The sequence below is a fragment of the Phalacrocorax aristotelis genome, chromosome 9 (assembly GCF_949628215.1).
Source record: "Phalacrocorax aristotelis chromosome 9, bGulAri2.1, whole genome shotgun sequence".
Taxonomy (NCBI): domain Eukaryota; kingdom Metazoa; phylum Chordata; class Aves; order Suliformes; family Phalacrocoracidae; genus Phalacrocorax; species Phalacrocorax aristotelis.
The window spans coordinates 33,020,794-33,037,791 of NC_134284.1; the positions used below are offsets into that span (position 1 = coordinate 33,020,794).

Genomic DNA, 16,998 nt, shown 5'->3' on the forward strand with positions numbered 1-16,998 from the left:
CACGCCACTGCCTCTGCACGAGGCCTTTCCTGCCTCCACATGCAAGAAGAGCTGCAAATTCCTGGAAGGAAGAAGAACAAACACAGGAAGACTGAAAAGATAACAGACCCTGATTCTTTCTCCCTGGTGTTACAGGGTGGTGGTACCTGAAATCAAGAGTTGTGGCAGCCACAGGCAGTGATAGCTTTTTAGGCTCTATTGCCATAGGGCAAATATTAACATCTTGAAATGGTTGTGAAACCTTCCAAATATGTTGATGACAGCAAAGCCATGAAGCTAGAAATGAGGTAGTGTTTTAAGATGAGTAGTGTTTTAAGACAAGAACATTTTGTGACTCAATAGGGCTTGGAAATTCTTGAACAGGATGACAGTTAGAGACCAAGCTCCAGCCCCTGAAAATACATCTCTAAGCTTGAGCAGACTGTCACCGAACGAGCCCAGCCTTCCCACATGATCCCCACCAAATTTCAGCAGCACCTTACCATCAAGTCTGAACAGAGAGACAGGGTCTGGGTATCTGTTTTCCAGCGCTGGGGAGTGGAAGGGTTAAGGTGGGTTCTTGCCCAGCCCTTGCTGAGTTGCTTTTCTGCCTACAATAGGAAGGAGGCATGTCTAGTGTGATCTATGCTCATAGCAGAGCACCTTGGCCTGGGATTCAGCCAGAGCGAATGCTGAAAGGACAGAGAATGGTTTTCCCGACGAAGGTAAAAAGCAGACACCAAGACTGGTTGAGTGCCTGGAGTGAATGTAGCATGCAGGGGTCACCGGCTCATGCCAGACCTACCCCAGCCGCACAACACAAGCTCGGGGACATCCAGGTGTCTTCTCACTGAAGCCGTAGCTTTCACTTCTTTCCTCTTGGTACCTTGTTGGTGCCTCTGTCCTTCCCCATTGCAGGGCCGAAGGGTGCATGGTCCGGTCTCCAAGAGGGTTACTGTTTAGGGTCTGAATCTCTTGCAGGTAGATGTTGGACTGCATGGCAATGCCCAGCACAAGCATTGGCGTAACTGGGGGTCTGCTAGTGTCCACTTAAAAGAGAGACTCCGCCCTGAGCTGTCTCCCTCCTTTGGGGAACGGCAGATTTGTAGAGGCAGATCTTTCACCACCTTGCTTGCATTTTACCTTAGAAAAGCCCAACAAAAACCACTCCCCCACCCCCAACTAAATGCTGGTGAAGCAAATCACTCCCAAATAAACCTGGTCACCCGGTTGCCTCCTCTTCCTTGTTGAGTTTATCAGCACCAGTCTTAATATGTGCCCCTCTCATTTGCTGTTGGCAGAGCCCTGTCCTCTCTATTTTACAATCCTGCCATCCAAAAGAGTGTCCTGGCACATGACAGCCCCATTCCTGACAGTTGTGTCCTCCTGTGTCCGTCAGGGCTGCCCTGCTGGGAGAGGGAATGGTGTGGGGAGCATGGGACCAGGAGCACGGGTCAGCGTACAGTCTCCTGCAAACACTGTGCAAATGTTGCATTTGGTATGCTGAATAATTGACATGAGGTTCCTCTGAAGTCCTCTGTTGCTGTTATCTCAAAGTCCGGTGGAGCCAAGAAGGTCATGGTCATGGATTGGGTGTATTAAAAGCATCCATCAGATCGGTAAAGAAGCTGCATCTTCCCCATGGGCAAAGGGTAGAAAACTGGCTTCGGAGTTGCCTGTGAAATGGGGTTGCCTATCGGGGAAGTGCAGAAACCCTCAGGAGCTGGGCTGTGTGACACAGAAGGACTGGGAGAACAGGTCCTGGATCTGCTTCACACTGCGGGCTTTTGGGGTAGAAACTGTTGGCGCAGCTGTTGGGGGAAGCCTGTAAAAGGGCATGGGCTGGCCAGGCATGGTAAAGGCTCGCAGACTGGCTAGAGTTCACAGTATTAAAAACAGTGATTTCTGACATGGAAACTTATCTGGGCAGCAGCTACAAAACCTTTTCAAGTCTCCTGCCACCACCCATGCCAGGAGCAAAGTTCTATAAATAGAAAAACCCATGTTGCACTAATTAGGTCACCCAATTAAGGCACCTTAATTGCCTCGCAGAGATCGTCTTTTGGCTGTGTTCTCACTAACCTCCTTTTTTGAGAACTGGGATGCAGGCACGCAGCCCCCCTCCAAGCACATGTGCTGAGCGGCCTGGGTTTTCTGGGAGGGCATTCAGGGAACTGCACGATGCAGCTGAAGATGCCTCAAGCCTTAGGATCCAGACACAAAGTTGTTACTGTTTAAAGCACTGAGCAGGACCTGGGAGAGCAAAACAGCTCTTGTGAGCATTGTATCTGCCCTGGATGAAAGCAGTTATTTTCATTGTCCAGGTAAGCGTACGAAGCCAGGGCAGTGCACACTGAATAGCTTCCCCCCCACCCCCCAGTGGATTATGGAGGAGAAGCAATAACGTCGTAAGCATGTGTTGTAAGTTGGGTTGCAGTTTGGGAATGCAGATGAAGATGAATGGTTGTAAGCAATGGACTGAGGCTTGCGAAGAGGTGTCTGATAGTCCTCTGAATCATGCATGTGTCCCTTGGCAGGTGTAAAATCCAATTTGGGGAGTGTGGGTGGTGAAAGGTACAGCAGACACTGTTGCTGTAGTGTGAAAGAAGGCAGCGCTAATGAGGGAGGGAGCCAGGCTGTACTCCAGGCTCACTCCATTGACGCCCCCAGCCTGAATTAGGTGAGGATGCTGAAGAGGATGCTGAAGCAGTTTGCCACTTTAAAATTTGGGTTAATTTTCATTTCAAACATATAAAATAACAAGCAATTGGGAGTATTTTCCAAAGGATTTTACATGTTTAAAACCGTAATTTTAAATCAGTCAGATTTTTTTTTAATGGGCAATGCAAACATATGGATGATAGCAATTGAATTAGAGCTGATTTACATTTGCTATGCTACCCTTAAGGCCAGCTGAAGGTGTGCAGGCCCTCCCTCTACATCACCGTCATGCTCATGCAAGTGGCCCCTTCCCATGCAAGGCAAAAGCATTTCCTTCAAAGATTTTGAGTACAAAGCTGAGGATGCTCAGGCTGGGCTGGGCAGGGCGAGGGCAAACTGGTTCTTCTTCCTGCGAGATGTGAGCACAGCCTGGCTTTGCACTTCAGCACCTTCAGAGAACCAGCTGCGGGTGTTGAGGGCAGCTTCTGCTGTCCCCATGCTGAGATATGAAACTAGTGTCCCGGGACACTTGCTTTCCCATGCCAGTGTGTCTCGGGGAAGCGTGGGAGCTGTGGAATACTCTTTACTGGAGGTGTATTTAGCAGTTTGGCCATAGCAAGACACACCCCAGCAACCAGAGCTGGCCAGGAGGATGTTGAGTCCCTTTCCCATCCACATCCCATGACGGAGGTCAGCACCCCTGCTTCGCAGTGCAGCCTTTCTCCCAGAACAGCTCCTCGCCCCTTCTGCCCACTCCCCGGCTGGTGCCTGCCACCTTGCCTGATGGCTCGTACACCCTGGCTCCTCTGCCTGGGCCGTGCTCTCCTCCGCCGGCTCCTGCCGCCCCGAGGGCTGCGGGGCGGTGCAGAGAGCTGTGGGCAGCACGGTGCCGAGGCACCTGTCACCACTCCACTCAGTGCCATGCCAGAGTCATGCCAAAAGAGTAGCGGCAGCTCTCGACTCTCCGCATGAGCTCTGTTGAGCACGGCCAGACATACACCTGTGCCTTGCTTTATGCTGGCGGTACCTGGGGAGCTCGGAGCAGCACTCAGCCTACTTTACACAGCATGTAGTGAAGCTGTTTGGGTGGTTACAGGTCTTTGTTGTGGCTTGAGATTGCCTGCCCTTGGAGGTCGGGGTTTTCATTCACACGTGCACCCGGATTAACAGACACTTGACACCAGCACTTGCAACCCTGCACTGAAGTTGTTTCTTCTCCTAAAGACAGGCAAATATTGCAGTGTCTCAGCTGTCACAAGGCAGTATCTGTTAGCAAAAGCTGATGGTGAGTGAGCCGTGGTGGTTACCAGCTTGGTCCTGGAGTGGGGCTGGTTGGGGGCTTGCTTGGTGATCCTGGATGCCAGGCTCATCGTATGCAGGCAGGTGATAGAGACTCAAATGCAATAAACTCTGATAAAAGCAGTGTGGGGATATGTCACAGTCCTAGACTGGTGGGAGATGACTCTGAAAGGATGGTTTTGTGAGTGCTGCTCTGCTTCTCTCTTTTCTGCATAGGCAGGATACATGTCAGGGATGCTGGTTCCTGTAGGAGTTGGAATAGCCGGCGCCCTCTTTATCCTCGGAGCACTCTACAGCATTAAGATTATGAATCGCCGAAGGAGAAATGGCTCAAAGAGACATAAAAGAAAGGTATGGCAACTGCAAAGGAAAACCACTCCTCTGTTCCCACCCACTCTCCTGTAACCATTTTGGCTGTAAAGCAAGTGCAGCCTGGTTATGGTTACGGTTTGCCTGGGTTGAAGTGCCCGGGACCTCTTGGTTAGCATATGGGGGGGATCCAAATGCTCATCACTTCCTTTTTGCATGTGGAGCTCTTCAATATTCCTTTTCTTCCCCTAGCAGAGGGAATTTAACAGCATGCAAGACCGAGTCATGCTCTTAGCTGACAGCTCCGAAGATGAATTTTGAATTGAATTGAACTGCAGTGCCCTTGTGATAGCCTGTGACTTTTAAAGGAGGGAGGGGGAGAAAAAGAACAAGTGGCTTTCTGCTGCATCGCTGCTCTCCGCCGCCCAGAGCCACCGAGCAGTGGTTGGTACCACTCGGGCGAAACGGCATGCTATGCTCTACGTGTACCATGCGGTGATGTTTGTTTTGATACAGTAGTGAGATTCCACATTCGCACCCGGCGCCTCATTCAGATCCACAGCGCGTCTTGTTACAGCTGGAGCTGATACATATGGATGATTATTTTCCTATTATACTGTTGTACTGTTTTGGTCCTGGCTGGCAGTAATCTAATCATAACAATAGATCTCACCTAACCCGGGAATGGGACTTCTGTCCAACTTGTTAATTTTAAATGTTACATTACCTGAGCTAGAGTTCATTAGTGCTAATATTAGCTGCTCTGCTTAATTAATGAGTTATACACTTGAAGTGTATCCCTTGCCACCTGAGAAGTGCCCAAGTACAGTGTTGTTGATACAGTTTGAAGCACATTTCTGCACTCGGTTCCCCAACTCTCAGCCCTTTTTTCTTCCTTCAGCTCTGCTCCACTCTTCTTAGAGACACATGGGAATGGGCTCAACACTTGCTTCACAGCAGAAATCATAGTCCCATTTTCAACCAGCACTGCCTGTTACAGCACAATAAATACCAGCGCTCACCTACTGATGGATAGTCTTGCATGGATCTCTCAGCTTTTGTTCAGGGTGCAAGTAGGTAAGAGAAGAGGCAAGTCAGGGGTTTCTTCAGCTTCTGCCTGTGTTTGAAGGACACTAGTTTATCTGTTTCACAAGGCTGTGTTCATATAGAGATGAAAGCAGAGCATCTGTCTCCTCTATGCCCTGGAAACTACATTTGCCACTCCCAGAAAGCTGCGTGAATGGCAGCACCTTTGGGGGATCTGGATGGGTCTTGTCTCCACACTGCTGAATGCAGGAAGGCACCACAGTTTGCGGAGCAGGTGGCTGTCGGTGTTGAGGGATTTGTGGGTAATAGTTGGAAAGCAGCAACAGCCACAGCTGTAGAGATATCTGCTATGGGGAGGTGAAATGGTCGTGCTGGGGAGCCCTTGGCCATGGGGGAAAATCTGAAGCTGTGACAGATGGCTGCAAGGGTTGCGGCGGTGAAGCCCAAGGGTGACAATGGGTGAGGGCAAGCTGCCATGCTGCCTGGGCTGCTAGCACCAGGTTGCAGAGGGAGACAGCCAGTGTCTGAGATGTTACTGGAACTGAGCAAGGGAAATTAATGTTGCTTTGCACAGAAGTGCTGTCAAAATATCTAGAAAAAGGGCTGCATTACTTTATCTCTTCTTCCGGTTGTGAAATTACTTCAATCTGACATTTATGCAAAATATCCATGTTTCTGAGGTGGGAATCACTGTTCTGTGGGGACTCATCCTTCATTCAAGCAACAGCAACTCTTGCTGGAGGAGACCTGATTAGACAAGTAAGGCCAGACCACATATCTACTGAGATTAAATCCCACTGAGTCTGTGAAGAAGTAGGAGGAGAGTTTGAGGAGGGGCAGATGCAGGATTTCATTCCTTCACCTTGTAAAGGTGAAAAGGCCTCTCAGGTTGTGACGTGTAGATGTAGATGATGGTAAGCAAATGTCTCATGGGCATGTGAGTGAGTTTGCAACATTCGGAAGACCTGCCTGAAGCTCAGTTCTCTCTTGAGAGGGTCAGGGCCTCCTCCGGACATTAAGTCATCAGATGTGATGTTCAGCTCTGAACAAGCAGTGTTCTTCAGAGCCCAAGTGCTTTCTTGTAGGCCTTACCCACACACCTACCAAGTCACCTAGAGAAGGACAGGTGGGACGACCTGTATTCAAAATGCTGCTACTGATGCTAGTCTTCCAGCCGAAAAGCTGTGCATGGTCCCTCACACATTCATCCCACTGAGTGCGTGGGAAGCAGGTTGGGGGAGGCACAGTAAAACCTGGTCCATCAACATATTAGGGAGTCTTCATACCCTAATCCTTCTAGGACAGGCTTTCCCAGCCAGGGCTCCACAGTGCTTGCATCCCTCCCTTTTCACTCCTGAAACGCTGACCAGGGGAATTCTGCCTTGCTAAAAGCAGACCCACATCTTTAACAGGCACTGACTGGCAGCTCACTGTTAAGTCCAGGTGCCCCTACCCCAAATAAAAGCCTCTTTCTTCCATAACAAATGATCAGTCCAAGCTAAGAAGAACTTTTCCTCCTGCACTGATCTCTCCCTATTTCCATCTCATTCCTAAGTCTCTTGGAGCTTGGAGGCGGTCGGGAGGTGTTAACAGTCCAGTTGAGCGTTATTGGCTGTCTTGCAGTTTTGGGAATCAGGAAATTTTGTCCCTTGGGCTTGTTGATAATTTGTTCCTGGCAAGGCTTGATGAGGGTTGCAAGGTTGAATGACTTCTCTCCTCCATTCCAGTTTGCTTGAGATCATCTCCAGAAAGGCTTGTCTTGTTAAGTACAGCACCAGACAGGCTGGGAACAAGACTACATAGGCAGGTGCAAGATGTTCTTGAAATGCTTTACCCTGATCCAGCCAGGGAGGCATGGCATTGGCCTCTCTGCAAGAGGGAGTCTGTGCTGGAGCAGAAAGGACAGTAGCTGGGCTGACTGGGTCCTTTGCACGCAACTGTAGCCTGAAAGAGAGACCCGAGATAACACTGGAAAAGAGGAGCTGTCAGTGATGCTGCAGAACAGAGCAGATGTACCAGCAAGACCCAAACAGCTGGGGATCAGCAGGGTTTTGTGCAATAACAGCCTGCGAAGGACAGGCTCCTCTTGCTTTCCTGTGAATGGTACTGTGCCTGTGCCGTGTGTGGCAACGGCACAAGTTGCGTTAAGTAACCGATAAAACGCAGAGCTCCTGGCCAGTCGGGAGGTGGAGGGATGGCTGGGCGAGGCTGCTGGTCTGAGTGCAAGTACCTTGGCTCCAGCAGCGCGGAAAGAGCTTTATGGATGGGTTGTCAATTTCTTGGATTGGAAAGGCTGGTGGGGAGGTGCTGTGGCCTTCCCTTGTGCTAATAAATCCACAGTTTGGGAAGCACTGACTTTCTACAGTGGCAATCAGCTTCACTGTCTCTTTTCTCCCTCCCCAACATAATGAACTTAAAGGCAATGCCACCAGTCAGAATGATGAAGGCGGTGTTTTAGTGCATCGGCTGGGTGCCCTGGTGTCCTCAAGAACCAGGCTTCACTCGGTGAGGACATGGCGTGGGCAGCTGGGATGCTGGAAACCAGCGATGCTGAAAGTGGGGCTGACAAATGGTTGCAATATCAGAGCCGTTACACAGCAAGAATGGTGGGACAAACTGGGCAAGCAGGAGGGTTGTAGCTAAAAGGGAGGCCCAGCTGAGTGCACAGTTCAGTGTTGGCTCTCTGGTCTGTGCTGGAGCCAGACTTGTGGGTGAGCAGGGCTGCCCAAAGATTTTGTTTGTGGTCCAGCTTCACTCCCAGGCCTGTCTCTGGCTCTCAACACCACCAACCAAGGTGTCTTGGCTGGAAGCTGGTGGTTGGCAGAAGACTACTGTTGGCCAACTTTCTGAGCCACTCAGCAGTGCAGAGAGATCCCAAGTGATGTCCATTTGAAGTGGAGATGTTTGTTGACTAGTTGGTTTTGGTTAGGCACCTGCCTCAGAGCCTGGAGGCTCCCCATGTCTTCAGCTTAATTCTTCTTGGGGTGGAGGCAAGGGGGAGTCAAAACCAGCCTCGGGTCCCAGTGAAGGGTGTAGGAGCATTTCGAGCACAGACAGGGTTTTCTGCAGTGCCCCTGATGTCAGTGCAATTTCTGCAGGTCCTTAAAGCACAAGCATCCTTCGGCTCTTTCCCTTCTCATCCAAGGCCAGTAGACTTTGGATTGGGCTCTTAAAAGTATTCTCTATACAGCTCCTGGAGTTTGATTCATTTGCTTGAAATTATCAGATTTCAGGGAGGGAGGAGGGTTTCAGGTGGGAGCTGAAGCCTCCAGTCTCCCAACACTCTACTCATTTAATCTATACCTCTGCGTTGCCAAACAAGCAGATTCTTTTCAAAGAGACAGGACACGAAAAGCAGCCAAGAAGTGCCCTGCTCGTCCTCCATGCTAGGTGAATTGCAAGGCGCTGAATGTAAAGGTGAGTTGTTGTGACACTGCTAACGCAGCCTTGGCCCCATGCAAAGGCACAGCTGCGATGGCGACTTCGCTGCAGCAATAATAATCTCTTGACTCAGCACAAGATGAGTCGTTCGCCTCTGTTTTTGGGCTTTCCTGATAGCACAAGCCAGAGTTTATCGTAGGCATCACACAACCACTTCAGCATCTACAGCCCCATTTCCAACGAGAGGAACCAGCCTGCCTGATGTGCAGCCCTTGCCCTTCTGAAATGCACCTGTACTCTACAGCTGCTGATTTTTTAAGGTGTCTCCTATGCCAGATGTTCACCCTAGGTGAGGTTTCTCTGGACTGCACTGCTTCCATAGAGTGATATTAGCAGTCCTTGTGTTTTCTTGTGGTTTTCTATTTCAGACAAGAACAACTCCTCATACTGTAACTATGGAATGTAGCACTTTGTTAAATTAAAACATTGGGAAATAAAAAGCTGTCCATCATATCTTACTTCAAGCGCCTCGTCTCCCTCATCTGTGGTTCATGGCATTCGCTGTCTCTCAGGTAAAGCTGTGAAATGATTGCTTGGAAGGCTCAAATGTTGCATTTCTTTCTCTGTGCTGCATGATCGGTACAAGGCTCATGCTGGGCTTGCAGGGGTGATGGAAGCAGTGGGGAGCCTCGGCTTGGGACTTTTTGGGTAGGATTTAGCCGGAGGTAGGTGTCAGCCATGGGCTGTGATGAGGAACACCCCAAATTCCCTCAGCTGGGTTTCCAGTAGTTGTAATGAGCCCCAACACTGATATGTTTACACCATGATCTTTACGTATAGCCAGGTGTCTCTTTGTGCATACCAGGACATTTGTCCTTTCCGTTTTGCCCCCTCAGCAAGGATCGGCACCCAAATCTTTCAAGACCCCAGTAATATGGCACTGGTGAACCTTTAGTCTCAGCTGTAGGGGCTGCAAATATTTCATCAAAGGGCAGCCTTATTGCAGGTGAATATCATCGCACACACCTCGATGGGCCTGTGATTCAAGCAGAAGAATCAGAAAGACTTGAGAGTGAGTAAGGGGTGTACAGGCTGGGTTTGTAATTGCCTCCCCAGTCCTGTTTGCAGATGTCCTTGCATGCATTGTGTTATTGCGTGCAAGTACATGGGCTGGGTATAGATTCACAGAATAGAATCATAGAATCATTAAGGTTGGAAAAGACCTCGAGGATCAAGTCCAACCGTCAGCCCAACACTACCATGTCTCCTAAACCATGCCCTGAAGTGCCACGTCTACATCTCTTTTAAATACCCCCAGGGGTGGGGACTCCCCCACCCCTCCGGGCAGCCTGTTCCAATGCCGGACCACTCTTGCAGTAAAGAAATTTTTCCTAATATCGAATCTAAACCTCCCCTGACACAGCTTGAAGCGTATGCGTCCTTTTGCTGTATTGTGTGTAGGTGGAGGCCACAGGGTGGGAATGTGAGCCGGCGGGACACAGAGCCGGCCCGTGCCCGTGGCTGCCTGCCCCTCTCCAGGCACCCTCTAGGAATAAGAGCCAGCAAGAACTGCTTGTCCAAGTGTGTGGATCTTCTCTAATGAAAAATGGCTTGTTCAAAACAAGAAATTCCCTGGGAAATAGCTGTTTGGGGATTGCACAAACACATTCTTTGCTAATTGGTAGTTGCCAAAACCAATCTGTATATTCATGAAGCTATTTGCTGCATTGCTGACTTTTTCCAGTGAAAAAACAAAACCTGCTGAAGGAAGATAAACAACGATAACGTGTTTTTTTCCCCATCGGTTTCTTTCCTAAGGAAATAACTCTTTGTGATCACTCTGACTAGCTGTGAGCCTCTGTCCATCAGCCTCTCTCCTCCCAGTGCCCCTGACTGCCAGCCAAGCCGTGGGTTTGTGAAAATGGGAGAGGAGAGAGATCATATTAAAACCCCCACAAGAAAAGCATGTGTGGAGCCATTCTGAGGCCGCAGAAAACCTGCACAAGCAAAGAAGGTTATATGTGCCCTGATGGAGAGGATGAACTGGATGTCCCAGGCTCCCTTCGGGGTCGCTGCCCTGTGCCGGTTCCCTGGGGGTGAGCAAAGCACGAGGTCACTCTGGCACAAGGCTCAGCCTAATTCAGTTACAAGCACGCCATCAGCCGCGAGGCACGGAGCCGTGCAGAGCAGCGCAGACAGCCCAGCTTGGGCTTGTTTTTGTCAATGTATTTTGGAAGGACAAACCAAAAAACATTCCCTGCTTGCTCTGGTGGTAAAGCTGCCTGTGGGTGGTCGCTGCTGCTACGCCTGAGCCCACCAGGGTCTGTGCTCTGGTTGAGGGCCTGGGGCCAGGCACAAAAAGCTCCTTTACTTTGGGGCAAGTCTCACCCTCCACCTGTGCAACCCCCAGAGCATATGGGGCTCGTAAGTGCTTTAAAGTTGGACCTCAAAGGGCAAAAAATCAGTGCACAAGGACGTTGACTCTCGGCTTCTCAAGGCTTGCAGCAATGCACACAGCATTTTTCCCTCTTTTTTCCCCCAACAGTGATGCTCTCCTGAGGGCTTAGGAGCAGGACAGCCCCTGCCTGCAAGGAAAGGGTCTGGGTCTCAGCCAGGAGCACAGAGTCAGTAGAGGTGATGGTGGCATTTCCCAGCAGAAACGTTTTCACCAGTGACTCCCTTCTTAACCGAAAATGCCAGGCGCGCTTTGCTCCACTGTATTGATGACCAAACATCTATATGTGAGCACATGACATTACTGGCATGCATGTATACTAAGATATATGCACACATAGAAGTTTAACCAGTGGGTTATGTGTACACAGAACTGCATGGTATTTGCAACACAGATTTTCCACCTGCCAGGCACAGTGGTTTCTTCTGATTTACTCTAAGTCTCTTCGACTTTGTGTCTTTTCTCAGCCTGATTTCTTGCAGATTTACCCCGTGTCTAATGTAAAGCTTATTGCCTGCAGAAATCTGCTGAAGGAGATACAAGAGGGATCCAAAACAGGCACTGGCTGAAATTTGCAATTAGAGGAGAAGATAAAGTGCTGGAGAAGGAAGGGGAGGCTGTGACTGGCTCTTGACAGGGCTCCGGGGGCAACACCTCCAAAGCAGAAGCCAAAGGGAGGATGCTAAACATTGAAGATCTCTTCCCAGAGTGGTGGAGATGTGCCATGCTCGCTTCCTGTCCAGCAAAAGGCTTCTTAGCATCTGCATGGTGAGGAAAATTTCCCCAGGCTTCTTGTAGGAATAGGCTGAGTTACAGTTTTGGTGTTCCTGCTTTTACCATCAATACAGTAAGAGGTACACACAAACCCTCTTGGCAGGTTAGCCGTGACGGCTCAGCTGTTCCTGCCTGCATCACCTGTAGGATGCTTCAGCACTGCCTTCACATATGGAGCCGTGAGGCTTCCCTGCAGCACCGAGCCGGGCTCCTGCCTGGAGGGGAGGGGGCCAGCGGCATGGGTGTGGGAGGTGGGGGAGTTCTGCATGGCTCACAGGTGCGTTAGTCCTTGTTGGGGACAGCCCTGGAAGAGACAAGGTGTGAGACCTGCTCCACATCTTGGTAGGAGTTGGTGGACCCAGGTGCTGCCTTTGGCTGACACCTGTAATTTCATTCCTGGGCTGAAAGGCCACATTCGGCAGATCCTTGATGTCCAGGCAGGAATATTCATGGGCAGGTCCATACCTTGTGTTGGCAAGTGCGTTTTGGCCAAATCCATGCCCAGATGAAATGACTCTGAGACTAAAAGGTTGCCAGACACCTAAGCAACCGCTGGCATTGCCCAGTCACTGATGCAGCTTCAACACAGGAGTCTGTGGAGGGACATGGATGGAGTTGAATAGCAGCTCTTGAGTGTCCCTTTCCAAAAATGTCCCCAGAAAGGTCCTGGGTCTTGCACAATATACAACAAAAGTTAACCTCTGTGTTGGGGCCAGCATTTGGGAGTGGAGGCTTACCCACCCTTCCTGGAGGTTTCCAGGGGCTCCTGGCAAAGTATTTATTTCAGCATGATGGATAATGAAGGCACTGGAGGGAAAGCGGTAAAAGTTTTGCTCCAAATTCAGTGCTCGGGGGCCAAACCTGACTCCTGGGGAAGGATGCCACATCCAGCCTGGTGTGACAAGCTCTGTTGCACGGGTGTTTCCAGCTCTTGCTCACAGCATCCTCATCGTGAAGCCCAGGGGTTTGGCAGGAAATAAATCTGCAGCAGTGGGTTGGGATGGGACCAGCAGTGCCTGGCAAGGTGCTACTGCTGCAGGGCATGAGCAAGCAGCACACGGACCAGCAGGAGTTCGCTCAAGCAAGATGAATTCTCCAAATTGTACATATGAAATGACCCAAAGGATAAACTGCAGTCATCAAGGTTCTTCACTAATGAATTAATTTTCATCTGAAGCAGAGGAAATGGAACTGGGTGACGAGGAAAAGGCTGATGTTAACAGAGGTTCACTGCACTTCAGTTTTAATCTTTTTTTTTTTCAATGGGGAATAAAATGGTAATGTAAAAAAAGAGAAAAGAAAATCCCTGCAAAAATGCAACTGTACTCATATAAAAGGATATTCAGAAATAAAGAAAGAATTTCTACAGGAAAATTAAAGCGTCTGCTCTTACACAACTGAGGTCTAGATAATGAAACCATTTGCCAGCATCAGGCTGTAATTTGACCTGGGGTTTTGCAGTCAAAATATTTAAATCACTGGGTTTACTCATACTTTATATCAGGAAGCTGAAAATCCTTATTTTAAGTAATTGATTGACTAGCTATTTTTTCATTTTTAGCTGTTTCCCCAAGGTTCATTCTTACTGGTCAATATACCCTTTAAAACTTATTGCTTTGCCTCTGGAGACTGTCTGCCCATAGAGTTGTGCTTTTTTCTTGTCATAACTTACTTTGCATTTACATGCACTTATTTAAGCAACTTCAGGCCTTCTGATATATTTGTTCCCAATTATTTGCATTTTGCATTTTTAATATTAAAAAATAGCAAGTAACATCCTTCCAATCCACTGGCTGATTGGTTTTTGCATTACACTGCAGCCTGGTTAAATCTCACTTGGATGCAGTCTGAAATTCAACTGAAATACCTGGAAATTGGATTTTTGTTACAAGAGCAGAAGCGGGGCCGCTGCGGGTGGGAGCTTTGCCACTGTACAAAAACATTCAGGACCTGTTTGTGGTGACAAACCCTTGTCTACAGGCACAAGGGGCTGTGGGGTCATGGTCTGTGAGACTAAATAACACACCGGCAACCTTGGTCCCTGCGTCCCAGGGGAGACCAGAGCTGCCAGCACTTTAGCACAGTCGGGCATGAAGAGCTAACTAGGGAGAAGATCGATATTGTGTCCAAGGCACAACCATGGCCAAGGAGACCTACATAAAAAATAATCTGGTCTTGGGTTTAAAATGAAAAGAAGGGAGGTAGTAAAATGCATCATTGAATCAGGGCTGGAATGAGAGAAAGCTGCAGTGTTCGTTAGTGCTGGGCACGTGGAAGTTATTTATGGGCAGGAGGGTGTCCGGTCTCTGGCTTCTCTGGACCGTGCCTGTAGGTGGATTGCATCAGAAATGGTGGCGAAGATTTGTTGAGGTGTTTTGTTCTTGCTGTAAGTGACAAAAGAGTTTCCAAAACTACCGTCACTTACAGGATCTGGCCATTAGGCAGGAGGTCGCTGCCATGGGGCTGGAGGAAGGGGATGCTGTGCACCCCTTCGCCAGTGACCTGCCCCCGGCTGTGGTGTCTCCCCCCTGCCAGCTCTGCTGCCACTCAGCAGCCTGGGGCCAGCACCAGCCACAAGGAGCCCTGATTTATTGCACACATTTTGGCTGGGTTTTTGACACAGTTGGGTCTGCTCACCCCAATCTCATATGGCCTTTGCTGCTGCTATTTGGCAGTGTCTTTATGGAAGACACTTCTATTCATAAGAGGCAAGAGAAGCTTTGCTGATGGATCTCCCCCCTAATATCTGATGCTGCTGAGCATCCCGGTCTGATTGGGAAGCACCTGTTCTGTCAAGTTTCCACGGATCACACAAAGCAGCCCTTGCTGGGAAATACGTCTGTTATATTTGACACTGAGCTCAGCAAATGCTAAGTAGGTCCCATGGGACCTCGTCCCCCTGGAGTGCTGGGGCCATCTGTCTCTGAGCGTGGGGAGGTGAAGGTACCAAAGGTAGCCGCCGGCTGATGGCAATGCCCATCGCTCACCAAACTCCCTGCGTGGTTTTATCAGCTGTGTGTCAGTGCGGGACAAAAGCACTTCTTAACCTGCGGTGCCAAAAGTAATTGTTCTTAATGTCAAACTTAATCCAAAGGATGACATTTAATCTCCTCCACAGGGGGTAATGTACTTCGGTGCTAAATGAGTTCCTGGACGTGGCTGCTTTACAGCTCCAGGGTGCCGTAAGTGAGAAGAAATTACAGGGATGACACATCCATATGCTTTCGTGTCAGACACTTCGGTAGGTTGGTGAATGAGATGTGCTCCCCACATAACGCTGGGGCGATGCACCGACTACCTGATCTCTGCACAGGGACCTTTGGGCTGAGCTCATGGGGTAGAGGAGAAAGCTGGATTTGTCTATGGCGAGGCCCTGGGAGGCGTCATCACACGAGCATCACCTTCATCATCCCTGTGACCTTCATAAAATTGGCAGTGAAGCATCAGTGAGGTCTTTGAGTGGGGGACCTGGTGGTGGCCCTGATGCTGCGTGGACGGAGGCTGGCTCATGCGTGGAGACCACGTCTTCTTAGCGGCACAGAGGTTGCTGTGCTTTCAACTTCTCCAGATGGTTTGATAATATAACTCTGGGATGTGCAGGGGTGACTTTGCACGTCTAGCTCTAAGACAAAGGTGACTTTTATAATTTATAATTGAATTTGTCATCTGTAAAAAAAGCTAACAGAAATAACCCAAGTCCATCCTTATTTCCAGCAAAGCAGGGGAGAGGGCAGTGAATTGTTAAAGGCGCAATAGCAGTGAATGAACTGGCAAGTACATGCTAGAGAAGACATTCCTTTAAAATTGAAACTAAAGAATATGGTTTAATAGCATGAAAAATAACAGGCTAATAAAGGGATTTGGCTGCATGCAAGCTGTACAGCATCTATTAAAATGAGTATTTAATTGGATATTTGTTTTTCAGTCATCCTTCTGGGCTTAAAAATGCATGCTATTGCCCTGAAACCTTTAGATGATCACACCTGGGTGTAGAAAGGAGTCAAGGCTATGGAAACACTAATCCAGAAAATAAGCCTTTTTTTCTTTTTTTGGATGGCAGAGTACAGACTTTGAGGAGACAGGAAACAAGAAAAACATCTTATTATTTAACATTTACCTTATAACAAAGCAAAGTGCCGTGCTGGGGCTTCCTTGCAGGATGACATCCAGAGGCATGCAATGGCTCAGGCCCCTTAAAGTGTAGGGCCAAATCTGCAAATGTGCCATGGTCCAGAGCGGCCTTTAAGCATGTGTGGTTCGGGAAATTCTTATGGGTCAAGTATTATTAGAGCCTGAGATTCTGCACAGAGATGGTCTTCTAGATACCCCAGTCTGGCAGAAATGTGGAGCTAAAATCCTAGAGGGAATTGCTTGTGAGCTCCACTGCCATAGCAAACCCCGAGCCCTTACACTGGTGCTCACAGAGCGGCACATGGGAGAACCACCATTGTGGAATTTGCTGCAGAAAAGGGATCTCAGCCAGGATTATGAAAGTAAAATGTTAGTGCTATTGGATGGACTGAATGTTTGATCTGAAGAACGGTGAGGTTGAAGGAAGGGCTCTTGCTTGCTTGCCTGACTCTTCTTGAGGTGACACAACTATGGCCACTGCTTGTAAGACAAACTTGAAGCAATAGATGTATATATATATAAAAATTTGGGTCTAGTAAACAGTAAATAAGTATATATGTTATCAAGGGTTGGTACAGTGGAGAAGTGCAGTAGACAGCCTAGATTTTGCAAGTGTACCTAAGCACTGGAAAGTAATACTGCCAATCCCACTGATTAATTCAAGTTGCATCCAGAAAAACCCAGGACATCGTAATGATGCTGGCTGGACCTGCAGCATTTTAGGCAGTGATGAAGGAAACAGTGATAGAGGAAACATTTGCATGACCACGTAACTACAAGGGGCACTACAGGTTTGAGGTGCTTGAAGCCCAACACAACGTAGCAGCCTGCTATTGCATGGCCACAAGTGTGTGGTGGAGCTGACACTTAGCTTGTGCCCAAATTCATTGTGTGTTGATTTAATAGATAAGAAGGGCACATCCTTGATAGTACAAGCACCTGACAGTGATTCTCTTGATGGC

General features: G+C 48.9%; 1 protein-coding gene across 2 annotated transcripts in view; it reads left to right on the forward strand.

The window, feature by feature from the left end:
* The window catches only part of ARMH4 (armadillo like helical domain containing 4), a 70,397-nt gene extending 61,203 nt beyond the window's left edge, over positions 1–9,194 (forward strand). For both annotated transcript variants that reach the window (XM_075104240.1, XM_075104241.1), the window contains exons 7-8: positions 4,156–4,290; positions 4,501–9,194. In XM_075104240.1, coding sequence (XP_074960341.1) covers positions 4,156–4,290; positions 4,501–4,569 — 204 coding nt within the window. In that variant the 3' untranslated portion in view covers positions 4,570–9,194. The remainder of the gene's footprint in view (positions 1–4,155; positions 4,291–4,500) is intronic.
* Positions 9,195–16,998: the final 7,804 nt, after the last annotated feature.